General features: G+C 46.4%; 1 protein-coding gene across 5 annotated transcripts; it reads left to right on the top strand.

Annotated features, from left to right (window-relative positions):
* Positions 1–592: 592 nt before the first annotated feature.
* Positions 593–19,011, top strand: LOC109437032 (T-cell-interacting, activating receptor on myeloid cells protein 1). 5 transcript variants are annotated; one of them, XM_074315960.1, is made up of 10 exons: positions 593–831; positions 6,355–6,387; positions 6,522–6,812; positions 7,123–7,419; positions 13,443–13,481; positions 13,942–13,971; positions 14,078–14,105; positions 14,516–14,553; positions 15,000–15,037; positions 18,689–19,011. In XM_074315960.1, exons 1-10 carry the CDS (start codon positions 798–800, stop codon positions 18,830–18,832), a joined length of 972 nt encoding a protein of 323 aa, XP_074172061.1. In that variant the 5' UTR covers positions 593–797; the 3' UTR covers positions 18,833–19,011. The 5 variants fall into 5 exon arrangements, with proteins under 5 accessions (XP_074172061.1, XP_019571504.2, XP_019571506.2 ...); XM_019715945.2 differs by having other exon boundaries at positions 594–831; positions 13,888–13,971; XM_019715947.2 differs by having other exon boundaries at positions 594–831; positions 13,425–13,481.
* Positions 19,012–19,512: the final 501 nt, after the last annotated feature.

Here is a 19,512-nt window from a genome sequence, read left to right as displayed (position 1 = left end):
TTCCCTTAAAATCTCAACCAGATGTGGGACACGGCTCCTCCAGGTTCTCCTGAAGAACCCATTCCATCCAAGTCTTAAAGAAGATTTCATAGAAGATATTGAGGGAACAGTTTGCATTGTCCCCCACAGCAGACAACTGACAGCTCCACCACAGACGTTTCTTTTTCAGATTTCCTTTCCTGCCACGTTGCCCACAAGGATTCTTTTTCCTTCCCTTTTCTTTACAGGCTGTTGTCTCAGTCTCCCAGATTCTCCCTTCCTCCCTGATGCCCCTACAACTTGTCATCTCTGTTATCAGCTCAGTCCCATCTCTGGCCCTCCAATGTTCCTGGGGGACATAACCCAGAAATTGTAGACTTCAATCACTTCCACTCACGTCCTGTTGACTAGAAAGGCCAACAGTTCTCTGTGAGAGAGAAGCATAGTTGTTATTCTGATCATCATGGGTCCAGTTGTATTCTGTCACCATGTAGAAGGGGACAATGGTTATGAAATTCGACTAGCAATTTCTCACATGCTTTGCATATTTATGAATATGCCTTAGAATTGGCTGTCGAAGGACTGTGCGAGAGAAGGACTCTGTGAGTTAAGCCTGTCCAAAGTGATTTGAGAGGGTGTTGCAATAGTCGTCATTTCCCTCTTGTGACTGAGAAACAAAAACCGTGAGTATGTAAGAGTGCAGGATTAAAAACAGAGCAAAGCTGTCACTGCACATCTGGGAGCCAAGAGAACACTGGGACTTACCACAAACAGCCAAACTGAAAGAAGACCCTTGGAAGAGGCTTGGGAGGACCACCATGATCCCCTCATTCCTGGCCCTGTTCTGTGTGGGTAAGTCTTGGGGGAGGAAAGGAAAGGGTCATTGAAGGTGGTGGTTAGTTGGGCTGTGAAGGCAGCTGGAGTTGCTGTGACTAGGGTAGGTAATGGAGTCGGATGGATAAGCAAAGAATAGAAACTTCCACTTCCTGAATACATATTACCTACAAGGAATGTGTCGGGTGCTCTACACATATTTTCCTCTATCTGTTTTCCAAATTCAGTCATGAACAATGTCATGAACAATGACATTTTTTTAAAAAGATTTTTTATTGGGGAAGGGGAACAGGACTTTACTGGGGAACAGTGTGTATTTCCAGGCTTTTTTTCCAAGTCAAGTTGTTGTCCTTTCAATCCTAGTTGTGGAGGGTGCCGTTCAGCGTCAAGTTGTTGTCCTTTCAATCCTAGTTGTGGAGGGTGCCGTTCAGCGTCAAGTTGTTGTCCTTTCAGTCTTAGTTGTGGAGGGTGCAGCTCAGCTCCAGGTCCAGTTGCCGTTTTCTAGTTGCTGGGGGCACAACCCACCATCCCTTGCGGGAGTCGAACCGGCAATCTTGTGGTTGAGAGGACGCGCTCCAACCAACTGAGCCATCCGGGAGCTCAGCGGCAGCTCAGCTCAAGGTGCCATGTTCAATCTTAGTTGCAGGGGGCGCTGCCCACCATCCCTTGTGGGACTCGAGGAATTGAACTGGCAACCTTGTGGTTGAGAGCCCACTGGCCCATGTGGGAATTGAACTGGCAGCCTTTGGAGTTAGGAGCATGGAGTTCCAACCGCCTGAGCCACCGGGCTGGCCCTGAACAATGACATTTTGCCATATGTATGTGACATCTGTCTTCTTTCCTATGTGATATTCTTCTTCAAATCGCCTCAGGTTTTTATATTTATCATTTTTATACTCAAGTCTATTTCCAAAGATTTGTAAAACAGTTCTATTAATGGAAAATCAGTATGCCTCATCAAAATAGAACATAGTCGTCAGTGCAAAGTCACAGGAGAAATAATACGATTAAGTTCTTTTTTATTTCTCCCCCCTCCTTTTTTCCACCTCCCCCTCCCCCTACTCTGGTACAAGCCATTGTTTCTCAGTCTAGTTGTGTAGGACACAGCTCCCAGGCCCATGCTGGTATTATGAGCCTTGCACTCCCCCTGGCTGAGGCAGTCAGTCAGCCGTTCACAGCAGCTCACAGCAGCTCTCGCAGGCTGCCGGCCACTCACGCTGGCCACCGGCCACTAATGGCGACACACGGTAGCCCACAGCAGCACACCGCAGCTCACGCCAACCTCGGGCTGCTCATGGCAGCCCAGGTCCACAGAGAGCCCTCATTCACAATCTTATATGTAGAGGGCACAGCTCACTAGCTCATGTGGGAATCGAACCGGTGGCCTTCGCATCAGGAGCACAGCGCTCCAACCACCTGAGCCACCGGGCCAGCTCACGATTAAGTTCTAAGAGCTATTGCTGCCTGACTGTAAACACTGAGCCACATTTTCCTCTAGTCTTGTTTCTAAGAGATATGATTGAATGCAAGAAATAGATTGGAGACTATATGCAGCTGTGCTAGTCTTCTATGTGACCAAGATGGAGACATAACTGGGAAGAAAATGACTTCCTCACACAGAGTCAATATTACTTAATCTCATGTCTTTGTACAAACTAAAGTCATGTTACATCTCGTACAAAAAATTCTGCAAAATAATCTGCATCCCCATATTGCCTGCGAGGAATCTGAGATTGATACTTGACATGACTCAGAAAGCCACTAACTGGAGAAGCTGAATTCAAATTCTGGTCAGCACAATTCCAAAGACCATAATCTACTGAGCCATACTAGGAAGTTAAAAAGGTCATAATCTGGGGGGATTTGGGGTGGAAATGTTTGGAAATCTTGGTAAAGTAAGTGAACAGTGAGTCCCGTGATCTTCATAGGTGTTGGCAATCTTTTTACATAAAGGTAGTTAGATAGTCTTTGTTGCAATTATTAATCACCTGCTAGAATGGCCATCATCAAGAAAAGAAGATTACAGGGGCAGCCGGATGGCTCAGTTGGTTAGAGCATGAGCTCTCAACAACAGGGTTGCCAGTTCAATTCCTGCATGGGATGGTGGGCTGCACCCCCTGCAACTAAAGATTGAAAACAGCCACTGGACTTGGAGCTGAGCTGTGCCCTCCACAACTAGATTGAAGGACAATGACTTAGAGCTGATGGGCCCTGGAGAAACACACTGTCCCCCAATATTCCCCAATAAATTTTATTAAAAAAAGAAAAGAAAACGAGATAATAAGTTTTGGAGAGACTGTAGAAAAAAGGGAACTGCTGGTGGGAATGTAAATGGATGCAGCCACCATAGAAAACCATATGGAGGCACCTCAAAAATTTAAAAATAGAGCTACCATGTGACCCAGCAACTTCACTTGCAGGTATGTATCTGAAGGATATGAAAACACTATCTCGAAGAGACATTGTCATGCAGGGAGTCACGCGGGGTCTCTGGTCCCGCCCCCCACATAAGGACATAGGATATGGTGAGGCCAAACAGGAACACTCATGGAGCCATAGGTAGCGGAGTCATACCACTATATTCTCTCTGGCGGCTGGGTTGGAGACACAGGAAGCAGGAGCCACAAGATCCACAACCCTCACTGCGCCGCTTGCAGGCTCAGCCACCATCTTCTTGCTAGCCCCCATTTGCTGCTAGCGTAGCCACAGCAGTTATATGAGTGGCCAATGGCTCACTGGTTACAGCTGACGGCCAACTAGCCACAGCTGATGGCCATCCAATCACAGTTGATGGCCATTTACTACCTGAGCCAGCACCTTTCCACGTGAGGCCGAGAACCTGGAAACTGCACAGTCCTGGCTCTGTCCCCACAGATATCTACACCCTTAAGTTCACTGCAGCATTATTCACAATAACCAAGACATGGAAGCAACCTAAGTGTCCACTGATGGACGAATGGATGAAGAAGACGTGGTAAATGGATACAATGGAATATTATTCAGCTAAGAGAAAGATGGAAATCCTGCCATTTGCAACAATGTGGATGGACCTTGAGGGCATTATGCTGAGTGAAATAAGTCAGACAGAGAAAGACCAACATTGTACATTCTCACATACATGTGGAATCTAAAAACGTTGAACTCATAGAGACAAAGAGTAAAATGGTGGTCACCAGAGGCTACAGTGTGTAAGGGGGCGGGGGAATGGGGAGATGCTGGTCAAAGGGCACACACTTCCAGCTATAAGATGAGTATGTTCTGAGGTTCTAATGTACAGCATGGTGACCAGCGTGAACTATACAGTATTATGTACTTGCAAGTTGCTAAATAAAAAGTCCCCAGATATTGCCCAACATCCCCTGTGGGGTGAAGTTGTCCCCAGTAGAGAACCACTGTTATAAGCTATTCAACTAGATCACCTACATGGATGTCTAGAAAGCACATTTCTTGGGTCACTGTTATCTAAACCTACAAGGCTATGAGATGGGAAAGGTGGGGGACATATGTTTCATCTTGCAAGTCATGTCAATTTTGGGTTTTTGAGATTTACTTTGGAGCACCAAGGTGATTACTCATGGCCAATTGTAATGTCAGAGGTGCACTTAGGTCATTCTATGAGAGCAGAAAGAGATATCTCAGAGCAATGTACAGCATAGGGAATACAGTCAATAATATAACTTGGTACGCTGTCCGATGGTTGCTGGGCTTATCATGGTGATCATTTCTTTAGGTATGTAAATGCTGAATAACTCTGGTGTACACCTGAAACATAATAGTGTATGTTAGCTATATTTTAATAAAACATTTGTTAAAAAGTTGGTAACTACAATATTGCCACAGGGATATGAAAGGCAGTTTGGGGAATTAATAATGTAAAGATTTTGTAGGGTGTCAGATGGGCACATGTCTTATTAGGGAGACCACTTCATGGATGGTGTAGATGCCTGACCACTGCACTGTACACCTGAAACTGAAGCTGAATAATATTGTATGTCAATTATAATTTTGTGTGTGTGTGTGTGTGTGTGTGTGTGTGTGTGTGTGTGTGTGTAGTCACGGGATATGGACTACAGCATAGGGAATAGAGTCAATGGAATTGTAATAGATATATACGATGTCAGCAGGGCAATAGATTGGGGGAGCAGTGTTATCACTTTGTGAGGGGTGAAATGTCTATTACATTGTTTTGTACACCTGAAACTAACTTTAAAAAACCTGTTAAAGAAAAAATATCTCAGGGCAAAGAAAGGACTACGTTTTTAGCAGCTTGATGCCCCTTATCATAGGGTTGGGACCTCCCTACCTCTTTCCCCACTCTCAGTTGCTGTGATGGTTATGGTGTTGTGCTGAGAGGGGAATTCAGGAAATCATTGTTATTCCTGGAGCTTCAGAAATCTTTGCAAACGACTCTCTTTACATAAGGCTTCAACTCAGTCAGTCAACACATATTTATTGAGCACTGTTCTAAGCACTGACGATGCACTCTCTGCCCTCAAGGGCTTAAATTCTAGTATCTCCAGATATCTTATGACCATTAGGAATAACAGGGGTCATTAAAATTTAAGTGTGTGTTTTTTCCCAGCCAGATGGTCCCCATTGGTGTCTCTCACACTCTAGAAGACATGGCACCCAGGGAAGGCATGGATCCTATGCCATCTACAATGTTGACACACTCAGGGGACACCTGGGTGCCATGCTTAGGGTAATAGAGACCATCAGGAGTCAAGTCTAATGTCTCTTGTCGTCTCCTCCACCATGAAATCTAGGATATGGTAGAAGAATAAGGTGGATGATGGGGAGAAACGGTTAGGTTCAAGGCAAAATGGCAGGGCCAGCCAACATCCTGGGGGCAAGGTGAGGGGAGAGGACTCTGGGATGCGGACATGGGACAATGTGAGAAATGGTAGAGAGACTGTGTGGTAGGCTCCCCAAGGATGTCCACGTCCTGATTCCCGGAAGCTGTGAATACGTTCCTTCACATGAGATAACGGATAGAACTAAAGTTGCGAATCAGTTGACCTTAAACAGATGATCCTGAATTAGCTGGTTGGTCCCAATGCAATCACAAGGGTGCTCAAAGTAGTAAAGAGAGGAAGAAGAGGATTGCTTGTTTCAAAGCTAGAGGAAGAGGCCACCAGCCAAGGGATGCAGGAGCCTCTAGAAGCTGAAAAAGGAAGGGGGATTGGATTCTCCCCTCGAGTCTTCAGAAACGACTCGCCCTGTTAACCCCTTGATTTCAGCTAGTGAGACTCATAGTGTCGGAGTCCTCTCACCGACAGAATTGCACGACAATACATTTGTGTTGTTATACGCCACAAAGTATGCGGTGATTTGTTACAGCAGCCCTAGGAAACTAACATAAGCTACAAAAAGACGATGATGCCAATTGTGTTCTCGGGGAAAAGCTGGGACTGTTTGTGAATATGACGATGAGGGGTCTGTCCTCAGAAGAGCCCCTGGGATGGTCCCACAGGGATCAAAGCAGGGTGAAAGCATGGGCTCCAGGGAGGAGCTCATGTCTCACGGACAATTCCTCTGCAGGGCTCTGTGTTGGCCAAGGAGACATAAGAAATGGTGAGTGTTTCTTCAGTTAAACCCTCCTCCATCCTCCACCCCCAAAGGCCCCAGTTCCCCCTTTCCATTCTTTAAATGGGCTTCCGAGAGCAGTGAGGGAACCAAATCAAGCCCTGGACTCTGCTTCCTTCCAGAGTCACTTCCCAGGCCCTCCATCAGTGCCTGGCCCAGCTCGGTGGTTCCTGCCAACAGCCAAGTGGCACTGCGATGCTCAGCTCCTACCAAGGATGGAAAGTTTGGTCTCAGAAAGAACGGACGCCCTGTGAGGTCCGTGCCATCTCCTGACTCCCCAGGGGGCCTGGCTGAGTTTCACCTCGCTGATCTAAAAACCAGTAATGCCGGAGAGTACGCCTGTGAATACTACCGAAGAGGGAGCCGCCACATAGGGTCACCGCCCAGTGATGTCCTTTTACTACTAGTGACAGGTGGGGACAGGGTGCTCAGAATGACGTACGGCCTTCCTAGCACAGGGATGAGGGAGGATGAGAGGGGCCGGGGGTCTCATCTGCAGTGTGCCTGGGGAGGGGGAGATGGACAGAGACAGGAACAGAGTTGATGACCTTGGCTTCAGCCAGGGCTTGTAGGAGGGAAATCGCCTTCCTGGAATCAGAGCACAAAGAGGGTGAGATCAGGCGCCCGTCACTTCCCACACTCCCTGGGAACCCTGCCAGGAGGACAAGGCTGAGGGGGACCCAAGGCTTCTCCTCATGACCTCACAGCCTCCTTCTCTGACAGGAGACTTCCAGAAACCTTCCCTCCAAGCCCACAGAAGGGGTAAGGTGACCGCAGGAGAAAAGGTGACCCTGAAGTGCCAGACGCCAGAGCATTTGACTGAGTCTACAACGTTTGCTCTACTGAAGAAAGGAACTTCAACACCCGTACAGCGCCAGAGTCCAGCAGGAAAGGAGATAGACTTCTCCCTTCACAGTGTGACAGTCGGTGACACTGGGAACTACAGCTGTGTGTACTTCCAGACAAGGGCTCCTTTCTGGGCCTCAGAGCCCAGTGACCACATTGCAATCTGGGTGACAGGTAAGGTGTTTACCATTGGGAGGCCAATAGCTGGATTATCTGCCAGCTGACTTCTGCCACCTGAAGTGCATCAGATGGCGGTTCCTTCCCTACAAGACTCTGGAGCTTGGAAAAACCACTTGGGAAAAAGGAAGTTAGGGCTGGGATCCTATGGAAGAGTGGACAGGATGTTCTGCTGAGATAGTGAGTGTGGATGGTGGAAAATGACAGAAAAGGAGGCTGGCAGGGGCCTTCCCACCATAGATGAACAGCTGAGCTCTGAAGAGGAGAGGCTGGGAGGGGTTGCTATGCCTGACCCCACTAGGAAAATAAGGTATAACCACAAAATCACTGCATATTTCCTGAGTGGGGCACCATTTTTTGGACTAAAGTGTGAATGACACCTCCTGGAGTTACTAGAAGGTTCCAGCAAAAAAGCAGAGGAGGAGGGAGAATAACAAAAGGCCCAGGGAATACCAGACTCAGACTTCCAGAAAGATCTGCATTTCATTTTCATTCTCTAACATTCATGTCTTTTAGCTCAACCCAGTGGAGAGTGCTTTTCGTTTTTGTTTTTTCCTGCCTAGACGTTTTTTTAAGGGATTATTTTTTTTAATTGTGGTAAAATGCATAACATAAAATTTACCATTTTAACCACATTTAAGTGCAAAGTTCAGTGGTGTTGAATATATTCACACTGTTGTGCAGCCATAACCACCACTCATCCCCAGAACTCCCGTTTCCCCCAAAATAAGACCTCGCCGGACCATCAGCTCTAATGCGTCTTTTGGAGCAAAAATTAAAATAAGTTCCGGTCTTATATTAAATCATATCATATCATATTATATTATATTAAAGACCTGGTCTTATAATATATTAAAATAAGACTGGGTCTTATATTAATTTTTGCTCCAAAATATGCCTTAGAGCTGATGGTCTGGCTAGGTCTTATTTTCGGGGAAACACGGTCTCTTCATTCTACAAAACTAAAACTGTCCCCATTAAACAACTGCTGTTCTCCCGCCCCCCAGCCCCTGGAGCTCACCCTCCTACTTGCTGTCTTTATGCATATGATGACTCTCGGCCCACGGTAGCAGGGGAATCACACAATATTTGTCTTTTTGTCACTGGCTTATTTCACGTGACATAATGTCTTCAAGGTTCACCCATGCTGTACCATGTGTCAGAATTTCCTTCCTTTTTAAGGCTGAGTAATATTCCCTTGTATGGTTGGACCACATTTTGTTCATCAAAACTTGGGTTGCTTCAACCTGTGAATAATGCTGCTATGAACATGGGTGTGCAAATGTTCTTTGGGACCTGCTTTTATTTCTTTTGGACAAATACCCAGAAGTGGGGTTGCTGGATCATAAGGTAGTTCTAGTTTTAATTTTTTGAGGAACCCCATACCATTTTCTGTAGGGCCACACCAATTTACAATCCCACCAACAGTGCACGAGCGTTCTGTTTTGTTTTTTTATGAAATTTCACTGGGTTCCGTTTGTTTTTAAAAGGGATGTGTTTTGACCCTCTGGGCTAGGGCTAGTTTTGAGGACTGAGTTTGCTCAGGGCAAGGAGAGGAAGAGAGGCCAGTAGGAACAAGACATCATTCCAGGTGGGGGCTGAACTTCTCAGTATTGATATGAGAACCAACTATAACTCCACGGGGTCATATAAAAATGCCAGAATTTCCCAAAATCACACAGGGCAGGGATTTGGGGCTCCTGGGAAACCCCATGATCTTTAGGGCAGTAGAGGGTGTGAGCACAGGTTCTGAAGTCAGATGGACCCGAGTTAAAACTATAGCTCTGGCATTTGCTATCTGTGAGGTATTGAGCAAGTCATTTCTTTGTATGCCTCTTTCTCACCCGTAAAGGGGGGGACAGCAATGCATACATATGGCCCACGCAACTTCTGTGAGAACTAAACATAAGTAACTGATTTCAACTAATAGTTTTGATGATAGTGTCTGTATTAGTTATGGCACTTGATTGCAAGTGACAAAAATCCACCTGGAAGAAGCCTAGAAAAAGTGGGGGAGTACGCTGGTCCACGGAGTTAATGGGGACAATTCAGAGTGTCCCAACCTGGTACTATTGACATATTGAGCTGGATAATTCTTTTTATGTGTGGGAGCGGGGAGAAAAATTCATCCTGTTCATCAAAGGGGGTTTAGCAGCATCCCTGACCTCTACCTTTCCCCTTTCCAGTTGTGACAACTGAAAATGTCTCTAGACATTGCCACATGTCCCCTGGGAGGCCACACCATGCCTGGTTGGAAACCACGGGATAACAGACTAGTAGAGTGTGGGAAGGGCATGGATGCCACTGGGCGTCAGGAACCAGAACCACGGACTGGAATTCTGCCCGATTCTTTTCCTCTCTGACACTTGTGTTCTTATTCTTATGTTTGGCTCATCCTCTGTTAGTCTGGACAGACTTCTTCTGTTGGGCAGAGGGTATGGCTTTCAAGAGGTGAGTTTTGCAGCTCGTAACTTCTACCCCTGGAGAAGGGACTGGCCCTGTGTCCCAGACTCAGTTCAAAACAAACAAACAAGAAAACCTGCTGAATAGGGACTGTGAATGGCCCTGGTCTCTTCAGCCTCTGGCTCAATTGTGGGGACACTCCCTGAAGGGTTAGGCGACAAAACCCTTGCTCGATCCAGAGTGACAGAAATGCAGAGGGGGATATGAGCAGTTCCTAAGGGAAAGAGGGGTGCTCTTCTCTGATGCTATGTTCTGAATGTCTGTGTCCCCCCAAATTTATATGTTGAAATCCTAATGCCCAATGGAAGGTATTCAGAGGTGGGGCCTCTGGGAAGTGAGTAGATCATGAGGGTGGAGCCCCCATGAATGAAATTAGTGCCCTTATAGAAAAGACCCCAGAGAGCGTCCTGTCCCCTTCTGCCCTGTGAGGATAGACAGAGAAGTCTACAACACAGAAGAGGGCCCTCATCTGACCACGCTGGCACTCTGGTCTCTGACTTCCAACTTCCAGAACTGGAAGGAAAAAATGTCTTGTTTATAAGACCCCCAGCCTGTGGCATTTGGTTATAGCAGCATGACAGACTAAGGCATCTAACAAGGGGGACATGCTCAGGTGTTTGCTACAGAATTATAGACCCATAGCCATAGGAGGAAAACTTAAGTCACTAATGCTGGTGTGGAGGTCTTTGGCAAGAAGGAGAATGTTTCTCTGTGTGCCACACTGGGTCCCAGGAGTGAGGCAGTGAATTCGTGTTCTTAGGGACTCCTTTCCTGCATCTATGGCCCATTCACTCCATTCTGTCTTCTAGGTCACTGTGAAGGATATTCAATGTCCCCCTCTGGGATAGACAATTGGGAAGAAAGAGAAGACCATTCAAACAACCAGAGCCATCTAAATAGGGACCAGGTGCCCATCATTTGGGTACACGGCCCTGTGATCTGGAAGGCTGTGCAGGGAGTCTCGCTTTGTGAATAATTGTAACTGTTTGGACTTTGGTTGGGCCCAGTAACTAATAACCCTTTCCACACAGACTACTTAGCCTCGTTTCCTCAGTTTCCTCACCCGTTAAATGGGGTTGATAGTACTACCTACACAATGGACTCATGGTGAGATTCACCTAAGTCCTTTCCAAACCATGTATGGTATATACCAAATGCCATATAAATATTTGCTATTATTATCATTACGACCACCCAAAACTTGGCCTCTGAGTTCCCAATCAGCTTTATAAAGAACTGCATTCCCAAGACTTTCCAGGAAATAGTAGACTAAAGAATATGTGTGTGCCCCTCATGATAATGGTAAATGTTCTTATCATTACAATTAATCATGAATATTGGTGGAAAATTATGACATCTAAAGTCTTCCAGGTTCTAGGGAGGCCAGGGGTGTGTGTCTGTCTCTTCAACTCAGTTCAATCGTACATGACAAGGTCAAACACAGATGAAATGGTCTTTTCAACACACAGGCAAAGTGGGAGGAAGAAAGACATAGAACATTGTCTTTGTTCTCCATAGAAGGAGGAACTTTTAAATAGTTCTGGGTTATTCAACAACTGATGATTAATTGCCCCCCCATTCTTCTATTTATTCTTGGCATATGAGAAACCTGCATTTCTGACTTGATAGTCATAATTATTGCTGCGTTTGATACGAATATGCTGATATAATAGGTGACCTGGAATGACCCAGGCAGCTGCTGTCAAACGCAGTCTAAACCTTTCCTGTCTTCCTTCAGCCGCTGCTCAAATGCTGGCAACTGTCACCAAGGGCCATAGGCTGCGGAAGAGAGGAGAGTGTCACTGGGGTAGATGACAAGATGCAGGTGCACTGATACGCACAATTACTGGAAATAGGCCAAGAGTTCCCCTTTGGGTTTCACCAGAGCCTTTTACAAACCCCTTAGTTTTACACAACTGCTGTAAAACCAGAATTCTGAACATTTTGCTATACCAGTGTTTTGAACTTGAGGAGACATGAGGGTCACCTGATTGACCAAGGCAGGAGCCAGGAGGCAGAGCAAGGTGGTGGCAGTAATCCTGACAGAAGGAAAGAGGAGTAACTGACCTTAGCTTGGGGGGCCATTTTGCCACTTGGAAAATGTCTGGAGACATTGGTCACAACTGGTGATGGGGGATGCTCCTTGCATCTAGGAGGTAGAGACCAGAGATGTTGCAAAACGTCTTATGATGCACAGGACACCTTCCCCACAAAGAATTATCCAGCCCCAAATGTCAACAGTGCAAAAGTTGAAAAATTCTGCTGTAGACCCAGGATCTGGTTTCCTGTCAGACACTAGAGTTCTTGGCAGGGACTTTGGGGATGGAGAACATACTCTCCTCCCATCCCTGGAATCTCCAATTACTTAAAATACATGCCCCAAACCAGTAGCTAGTGAAGAAATATTTCTCACCTAACTTGGCATCATCTGTCTTCCTTTAAGGTCACTTATGTATTTTTCCCCTTTCTTCCACATTTGGATTTGTCTCCAGTTTTCCAGTCTGATTTCGGCAGAGCCAGGCCCCAGGACTCTGACAATTTATGGGTTATTCATTATTTCTGAACTTTGGACAAGTTCACTGTGGTCTCTGGTTCTGCAGAAAGTGTACTGCAGCTGGGGAGGGCTGAGTTGACTGGAGGAGGTTGCGATAAATAGCACCCCACTTCCTGATGGGTGGCTATGAGATGGAAGCTAAGCTTGGTAGGACAGAGGCGTGAAGAACTGGAGGTGACAGCACAGGGAGTTGAGGAAATCTGTGGTCGGGGGCGTAGATTGTGAAGTTCCTGCAGCTGTTTCCTCCTTTGAAGTACAGAGCTCGGGGTGGGGGTGGGGGATCTTCGGATGTCTCAGGGCCCTCTTCTTCTGCTCTGGTCAATTCAGAGGTGTGGGGTGCGTGGGTGGGGGGCACCACAGTTGTGGTGAAATGAAGAGTGAGTGGTGTGGTGAGTGTCCCAACAGCAGGGCTAACAAAGCCTGTGGTCCCAACCACACTCCGCTACTCACAGGGGTGTGACCCTGTGCACATCACGTAACCTCTTTGAGGTTTAGTTTGCTTATCTATAAAAAAAAGACACACACACACAGAGAAAAAAAAACACCACCAAACAAAACCCACTCTTGCTGTAGCCTAACCTCTCTGTGCAATGGGATCACAAAACAGCGACATGGCTACAGGCGAGAGGAAAGGTTAGGTGCATGAGCAGGCACTCAATGCCTGTTAGTTTGGGTTATCACTACGTTGTCCCCAGAAGCCCTACAGAAAGTGGGCAGGATGCTCCATTCACCCTGGGAACCACAGCCATATCTGATTTAAGAGCATTCTGTCTACCTGTATTAGCCTGAATCTCCAGAGAAACATGACCAATAGGAGATATATACAGGTCTTGGTATCATCAAGATGATGACCCTAAACTTGGTGTCATCATTTGTGTGCATGTTTTTATACATTTACTATCTCTTTGTAAATAATATACAGAGTTTGAAATTGTACAGCAATGGTATACTACTGTGATTCTTGTTCTGTGACTATCTTTTTAAGCCAGGGATTCTCTTCTAGAAGAGACCGAGTCTTCCAACAGAGCAGGAACAACACTAGGTAAGAGAAGACAGCTGCCTGGGACAGGGTCATACAAACACAGGATGGGGCTCCCTTGTGACAGCAAGACATCCATTGCTGGGAACGTCCTCACGATGTTTGTCTGTATTTTGGTGACACGGGAAGAATGTGGTTCAATGCAACATCTTCTGAGGTGGAGTCGGAGTCCGGGCTCTGACTACTCAGTAGCTGGGTGACTTTGGAAATCTTTCTTCCACTCTCTGACCCTCAGCTTGTGCATCTATAAAATTGGCATCCTTCTAAGTCTCTTCTGGGATACTTGTAAGTAGGCGAGAGATGTAGTTCATCTCCAGCACTTCATAGGATCCCAATTAGTGGTAGACATGTAGGCAATAGAACAAGTCTTGGGAAACCAACTGGCCCTCTTACCTGCTCTCCTCTCTAGGGACCACTGAAATCATCCTCATCGTCATCTTCACCTTACTCTTCCTCCTCGCAGCCTTCCTCATCTACAGATACTCCTGCTGTGGTGAGTTCAGAACAGTGGCTGCATCTTCTGGGGGAAGTGGGAGAAACACAATGAGGAAGGTAACACTATGAGGTTGATCCATCCTCTTCTCTTTCTTTACCCCCAGGGGCAGCGCCTGACAAGATGACTAAAAGGTAGACCACTCAGAGGATCCCATCAGCCAACACTTACCTCTTCCTCCATCGTCTCCAGAACTACTGACCTTTCTGTCTTGCCTCCACCTGTTCTGTGCCCCAGACCAGCTCCAGTGACCACCCCAAGTCTCTCTTCTCACAACCACTCCACTTCTCACTTGATGTCCTTTCCTTGCATTCTTTCCTCAAGGAGCACACTGCTCCCAGCCACTTCCTCTTGCTTGGCTCTCAAGACCCTTCTGAGCATCGATAACCTGGAGACTCGAGGGTTGAACATCAAGCTGGGAGGAGGTAGAGAGACATGAGTTTCCACGTGAACCTACTTTGCATCTCACCTCCACCTACTCAAAGGACCTTGATTTCTCTCCAGCTTCCCTGATCCCCAATGCTTCATTCTGTTTCTCTCTCAGCTCCCGCTCTTCTAAGAAACCTGAAGAAGTGGTGACAGGTAATCAACCCTGGATAGAAAGTTAGAAAGTGGTGGTGGGGGGAATCCTTGTGTGCATATGTTTGTGTGTAGGAGCATGTGATGCACGCATGTGGTGTGTGCACACGTGGGCGGTCTGTGTGCATCTGAGCGCACGTGTAGGTGTGCAGGTGTGTACATATGCATGTATGGTGTGTGTATGTGCTGTTTGCACACAGTGTGTGGTTTCCATGTTTGTGTGCATGTGAGTATAAGTGTATGTGAGTGTGCACGTGTGTGAGTATTGCATGTATATATGCACTGGTGTGTTCACACGTGTCAGTATGCATGTGCATGTGTGCGTGCATGTGTGTATGCATTTGTGTGCAAGCTCATGTGCACATTGTGTGTGTGTGTGTGTGTGTGTGTGTGTAAACCTGACCCCTGGAGCCTAGGGTGAAATCATGGCGGAAAGTTCTCCCTTCCAGATGTGTCTCCAGCTGTGAAGAGCTGCTCTCCTGCCCTGGTGAGTTTCCAGTTTGGCCCCCTCCCTCATTCTCCAGTTTTGTCAATGGTTTGGGCCTCTGCTTTCATCTGCCCCAACCCTTCCCCTACATTTTGGGAGAATCTGGTTGGAACTCGTCTATGCCTTCTTTGGCTGTGGGACCTTCATCCCATGATTCCTCCTTCCTGAGGATACTTCTGTCTGTAAATGGGGTGAACACCTCTTTCTTTATAGGATTAATTGGATGGCTTAATGAGCTCACAGCCATAGAAATATCAGTGGGGCTGCTGCTATGGCATAAGTACTCAGTACCTTCAAGCTATTGTTATTATACCTACCTGTGGGTCCCCAGGCAAGTGCCATTCCCACGCTGATCCTCAGTTTCCTCATCTGGACAATGGGGATATTTCACCTCTTGATGAGAACATGGTAAGGTCCCTCTGTAAAGCACCTACCACACTGTACACCATATAGCATCAGTTATCAGTACCAGTATTAGTAGTAACTCTTATTTTTTCCCCTTAATAATTCAATTTTTTAAATTGTAGCACAATAAACATAAAACACCATTTTAACATGTACGATCAGCACCATTTGGCACACTGCCCATGTTGTGTTGTGCAACAATCACCGTTATCTAGTTCCAGAACATTTCTATCACCCCAAAAGGAGCCCTTACGTCTTTTCAGCAGTCCCTCCCCACTCCCCTCCCCCAGGCCCTGGCGGTAACCAATCTGTTTTCTGTCCCAAAGGATTTACTGGATGTTTCCTGCTAACACTTACTTTGGTGCTGTTTGTATGAATTATCGATTCTTACCAAATCGTACCCAAATGTAACAGCCTAGAGTAACATTTATTATCTCACATGCCGGTACTTCAGGATCTGGGTGTGGCTAGGCTGGGTCCTGTCACTCGAGGTCTCACTGGGCTGTGACTAAGGTGCTGGCCAGGGTTGCTGAGGGCTTGCCTAGGAGAGGTTCTGCTTCCACACTCACTCAGGTGGCTGTCGGCAGGATTCAGTCCCTTGCTGGCTGTGTGCTGGAGACCACGCTGGCTACACGGCCTCCCCACATGGCAGCTCATAACACAGCAGCTGGCTTCATCGGTGTCATGCAGGGTGACAGGCGGGATCTCCTGTCCCACTCCACACATAAGCACGCAGGATAGGGTGAGGCCAAAAAGGAACACCCACGGAGCCATAGATAGGGGAGTCGTACCACTATATTCTCTCTGGCGGCTGGGTTGGAGACACAGGAAGCAGGAGCCACACTGTCCGCAACCCGCCGTCCTAACTGCAATCTGCTCTTGCTAGCTCAGCCACCATCTTTTTTTTCTTTTTTTTAATTTATTTTTTAAATTTACTGGGGTGACAATTGTTAGTAAAATTACATAGATTTCAGGTGTACAATTCTGTATTACATCATCTATAAATCCCATTGTGTGTTCACCACCCAGAGTCAGTTCTCCTTCCATCACCATATATTTGATCCCCCTTACCCTCATCTTCCACGCCCCACCCCCCTTACCCTCTGGTAACCACTAAACTATTGTCTGTGTCTATGAGTTTCTGTTTCTCATTTGTTTGTCTTGTTCTTTTGTTGTTTTTGGTTTATATACCACATATCAGTGAAATCATATGGTTCTCTGCTTTTTCTGTCTGACTTATTTCACTCAGCATTACACTCTCAAGATCCATCCATGTTGTCACAAATGGTCCTATATCATCTTTTCTTACCACTGAATAGTATTCCATTGTGTATATATACCACAACTTCTTTATCCATTCATCTATCGAAGGACATTTTGGTTGTTTCCATGTCTTGACCACCGTAAACAAAGCTGCAATGAACATTGTAGCACACGTGTCTTTATCTATAAATGTTTTCAGATTTTTTGTGTAGATACCCAGGAGAGGGATTGCTGGGTCATATGGCAATTATATTCGTAATTTTTTGAGGAACCTCCACACTGCCTTCCATAATGGCTGCACCAGTCTGCATTCCCACCAACAGTGTATGAGGGTTCCTTTTTCTCCACAGCCTCTCCAACACTTGTTACTATTTGTCTTGTTGATGATAGCCATTCTGACTGGGGTGAGGTGATAGCTCATTGTGGTTTTGATTTGCATTTCTCTGATGATTAGTGATGTTGAGCATTTTTTCATATGTCTATTTGCCATTTGTATGTCTTCTTTGGAGAAATGTCTCTTCAAGTCCTCTGCCCATTTTTCAATTGGGTTGTTTGGGTTTTTTTGTTGAGTTGCATGAGTTCCTTGTATATTCTGGATATTAGCCCCTTATCGGAGGCACTGTTTGCAAAAATCTTCTCCCATTCAGTGGGTGGCCTCTTTATTTTGTCGATGGTTTCTTTTGCTGTGCAGAAGCTTTTAAGTTTCATATAGTCCCATTCGTTTATTTTAGCTTTTACTTCCATTGCCTTTGGAGTCAAATTCATAAAATGCTCTTTGAACCCAAGGTCCATAAGTTTAGTACCTATGTTTTCTTCTATGCAGTTTATTGTGTCAGGTCTTATGCTTAAGTCTTTGATCCATTTTGAATTAACTTTGGTACATGGTGACAAATAGCAGTCCAGTTTCATTCTTTTGCACGTGGCTATCCAATTCTCCCAGCACCATTTATTGAAGAGGCTTCTTTCCTCCACTGTATGTTTTTAGCTTCTTTGTCAAAAATTATCTGTCCATATTTATGTGGTTTTATTTCTGGGTTCTCAATTCTATTCCATTGGTCTATGTGTCTGTTTTTCTGCCAATACCATGCTGTTTTGATTATTGTAGCCCTGTAGTACAAGCCAAAGTCAGGAAGTGTGATACCTCCATTATTGTTCTTTTTTCTTAAGATTGCTTTGTCAGCCACCATCTTCTTGCCAGCCCCCATTTGCTGCTAGCGTAGCCACAGCAGTTATATTAGTGGCCAATGGCTCACTGGTTATAGCTGACGGCTAACTACCCACAGCTGATGGCCATCCAATCACAGTTGATGGCCCTTTACTACCCAAGTGAGCACCATTTCCACGTGAGGCCAAGAACCTGGAAACTGCTTTCTGGGGTTCTGTCCCCACAATCGGTGTGAGTGAGCGAAGGGACAGCGGAGAAGTGGGCATCAGTCTTTCATGACCCTGTCTTGGTCATGAGGGTCCACCTGTTTTTCTGTGGGGTTTTTTTTTTGTGTTGTTTTTTTTCTTTTCACTATATTTCTTGGATAGACGTAAGACACTAGGTCCAGCCAACTCTCAAGAGGGGAGGGGACCTCACAGAGACTTGAGGAGTAGGAGGCTCTGGGGCGGCCACCTGGAAAGCTGTCCACCACACTGTTACTACGACTGCTCAGTCCTCACTGTGACATCATCTTCCCTAAAAGACTTTTTATTTTTTTTCCTGCATCATGAGGGTGCTGTTAGGGCATCTGCAGATAGACTTCTTTATTTCCAAAACTCATGACTGGTTTTGTGAATATCTGTCTCTCACTGTGGTGTGGGTAGTGAATACTCTTGACAATGCTGGAGCTTTTGGGGGTTGGAAAGGGAGGGCACAACAGGGGGCGTTTAAGATGAATCACAAGATATCATTGCAAGCTCAGTCCAAACATCACTCATCAGAAAGGTCTGTTAACTCTCCCTGGAAGACTTGATCCACTTCTCCCTTCTTACTTTCAGGAGGAAGGAGCTCAGCTGTCAAGAGCTGAAGAACCTCATGGAGTGACGTATGCTGAGCTGAACACCAGAGCCCTGAGTGAGGGCCCTGCTAGCCAGGGGAAGCAGCCTCTGGAGACCTGTGTGTACGCAGCCCTTAAGACGTAGCCAGGAGAAGGACTGCAGCCAGGAAGAACCTCTGACAAGGGAGTGGGTGATGGGCCTCCCCCTTGGGGGACGAGGCAAATGAGGATCCCTGACCTCAAATCTCCAATTTAGACTTGCTTCCTTCTAAAAATGTGTTTTAATGTGAGAAGCATTATTTACATAAAGTAATATGCAAATGAGATGACTCCGGATGGGGGTTTGGTCATGTGGGGAAGACCAACTGTGTGATTGGAAATTGGGGATTCGAGCCAGGGGCTATCAGCCTGATCTCTGGGGAAAAGAGGGAGGCTGGAGATGGACTCACTCATGTGGGCATGAGCCAATCGACCGCACCTGTGTAATGACATCCCAATGGAAACCCTGGGCACTGAGGCTGGGGGAGCTTCCTGGTTGGTGACACACTGAGAATATAGGAAGCTGTGCTTTGGGGAGCCTTCCAGACCTCACCCTATGTGTCTCTTCATTTAGCTGGTTGTCGTGCGGGAGACCCTGCTCGCTGCGCCATTTCTCGCGCAGGAGACCCTGCTCGCTGCGCCATTTGTCGTGCTGGGCAGCCTTGGGGGTCTCTGCTCCCGCTCCCCATACAAGAATGCAGGATATGGTGAGGCCAAAAAGGAACACCCATGGAGCCATAGGTAGGGGAGTCATACCACTATATTCTCTCTGGCGGCACTATACTC

Source organism: Rhinolophus sinicus, linkage group LG11, assembly GCF_036562045.2.
Source record: "Rhinolophus sinicus isolate RSC01 linkage group LG11, ASM3656204v1, whole genome shotgun sequence".
NCBI classification, from domain to species: Eukaryota; Metazoa; Chordata; class Mammalia; order Chiroptera; family Rhinolophidae; genus Rhinolophus; species Rhinolophus sinicus.
The sequence above is the reverse complement of the archived record's forward strand: the minus strand, read 5'-3'. Positions and strand labels throughout refer to the sequence as shown.

Coding starts and splice junctions, on each gene's coding strand:
- LOC109437032 (XM_019715944.2), top strand. CDS start 798: ATGATCCCCTCATTCCTGGCCCTGTTCTGTGTGG. Junction 13,972..14,077: donor CTACAGATACTCCTGCTGTG/GTGAGTTCAGAA, acceptor CTTTACCCCCAG/GGGCAGCGCCTGACAAGATG. Junction 14,554..14,999: donor ACCTGAAGAAGTGGTGACAG/GTAATCAACCCT, acceptor TCTCCCTTCCAG/ATGTGTCTCCAGCTGTGAAG.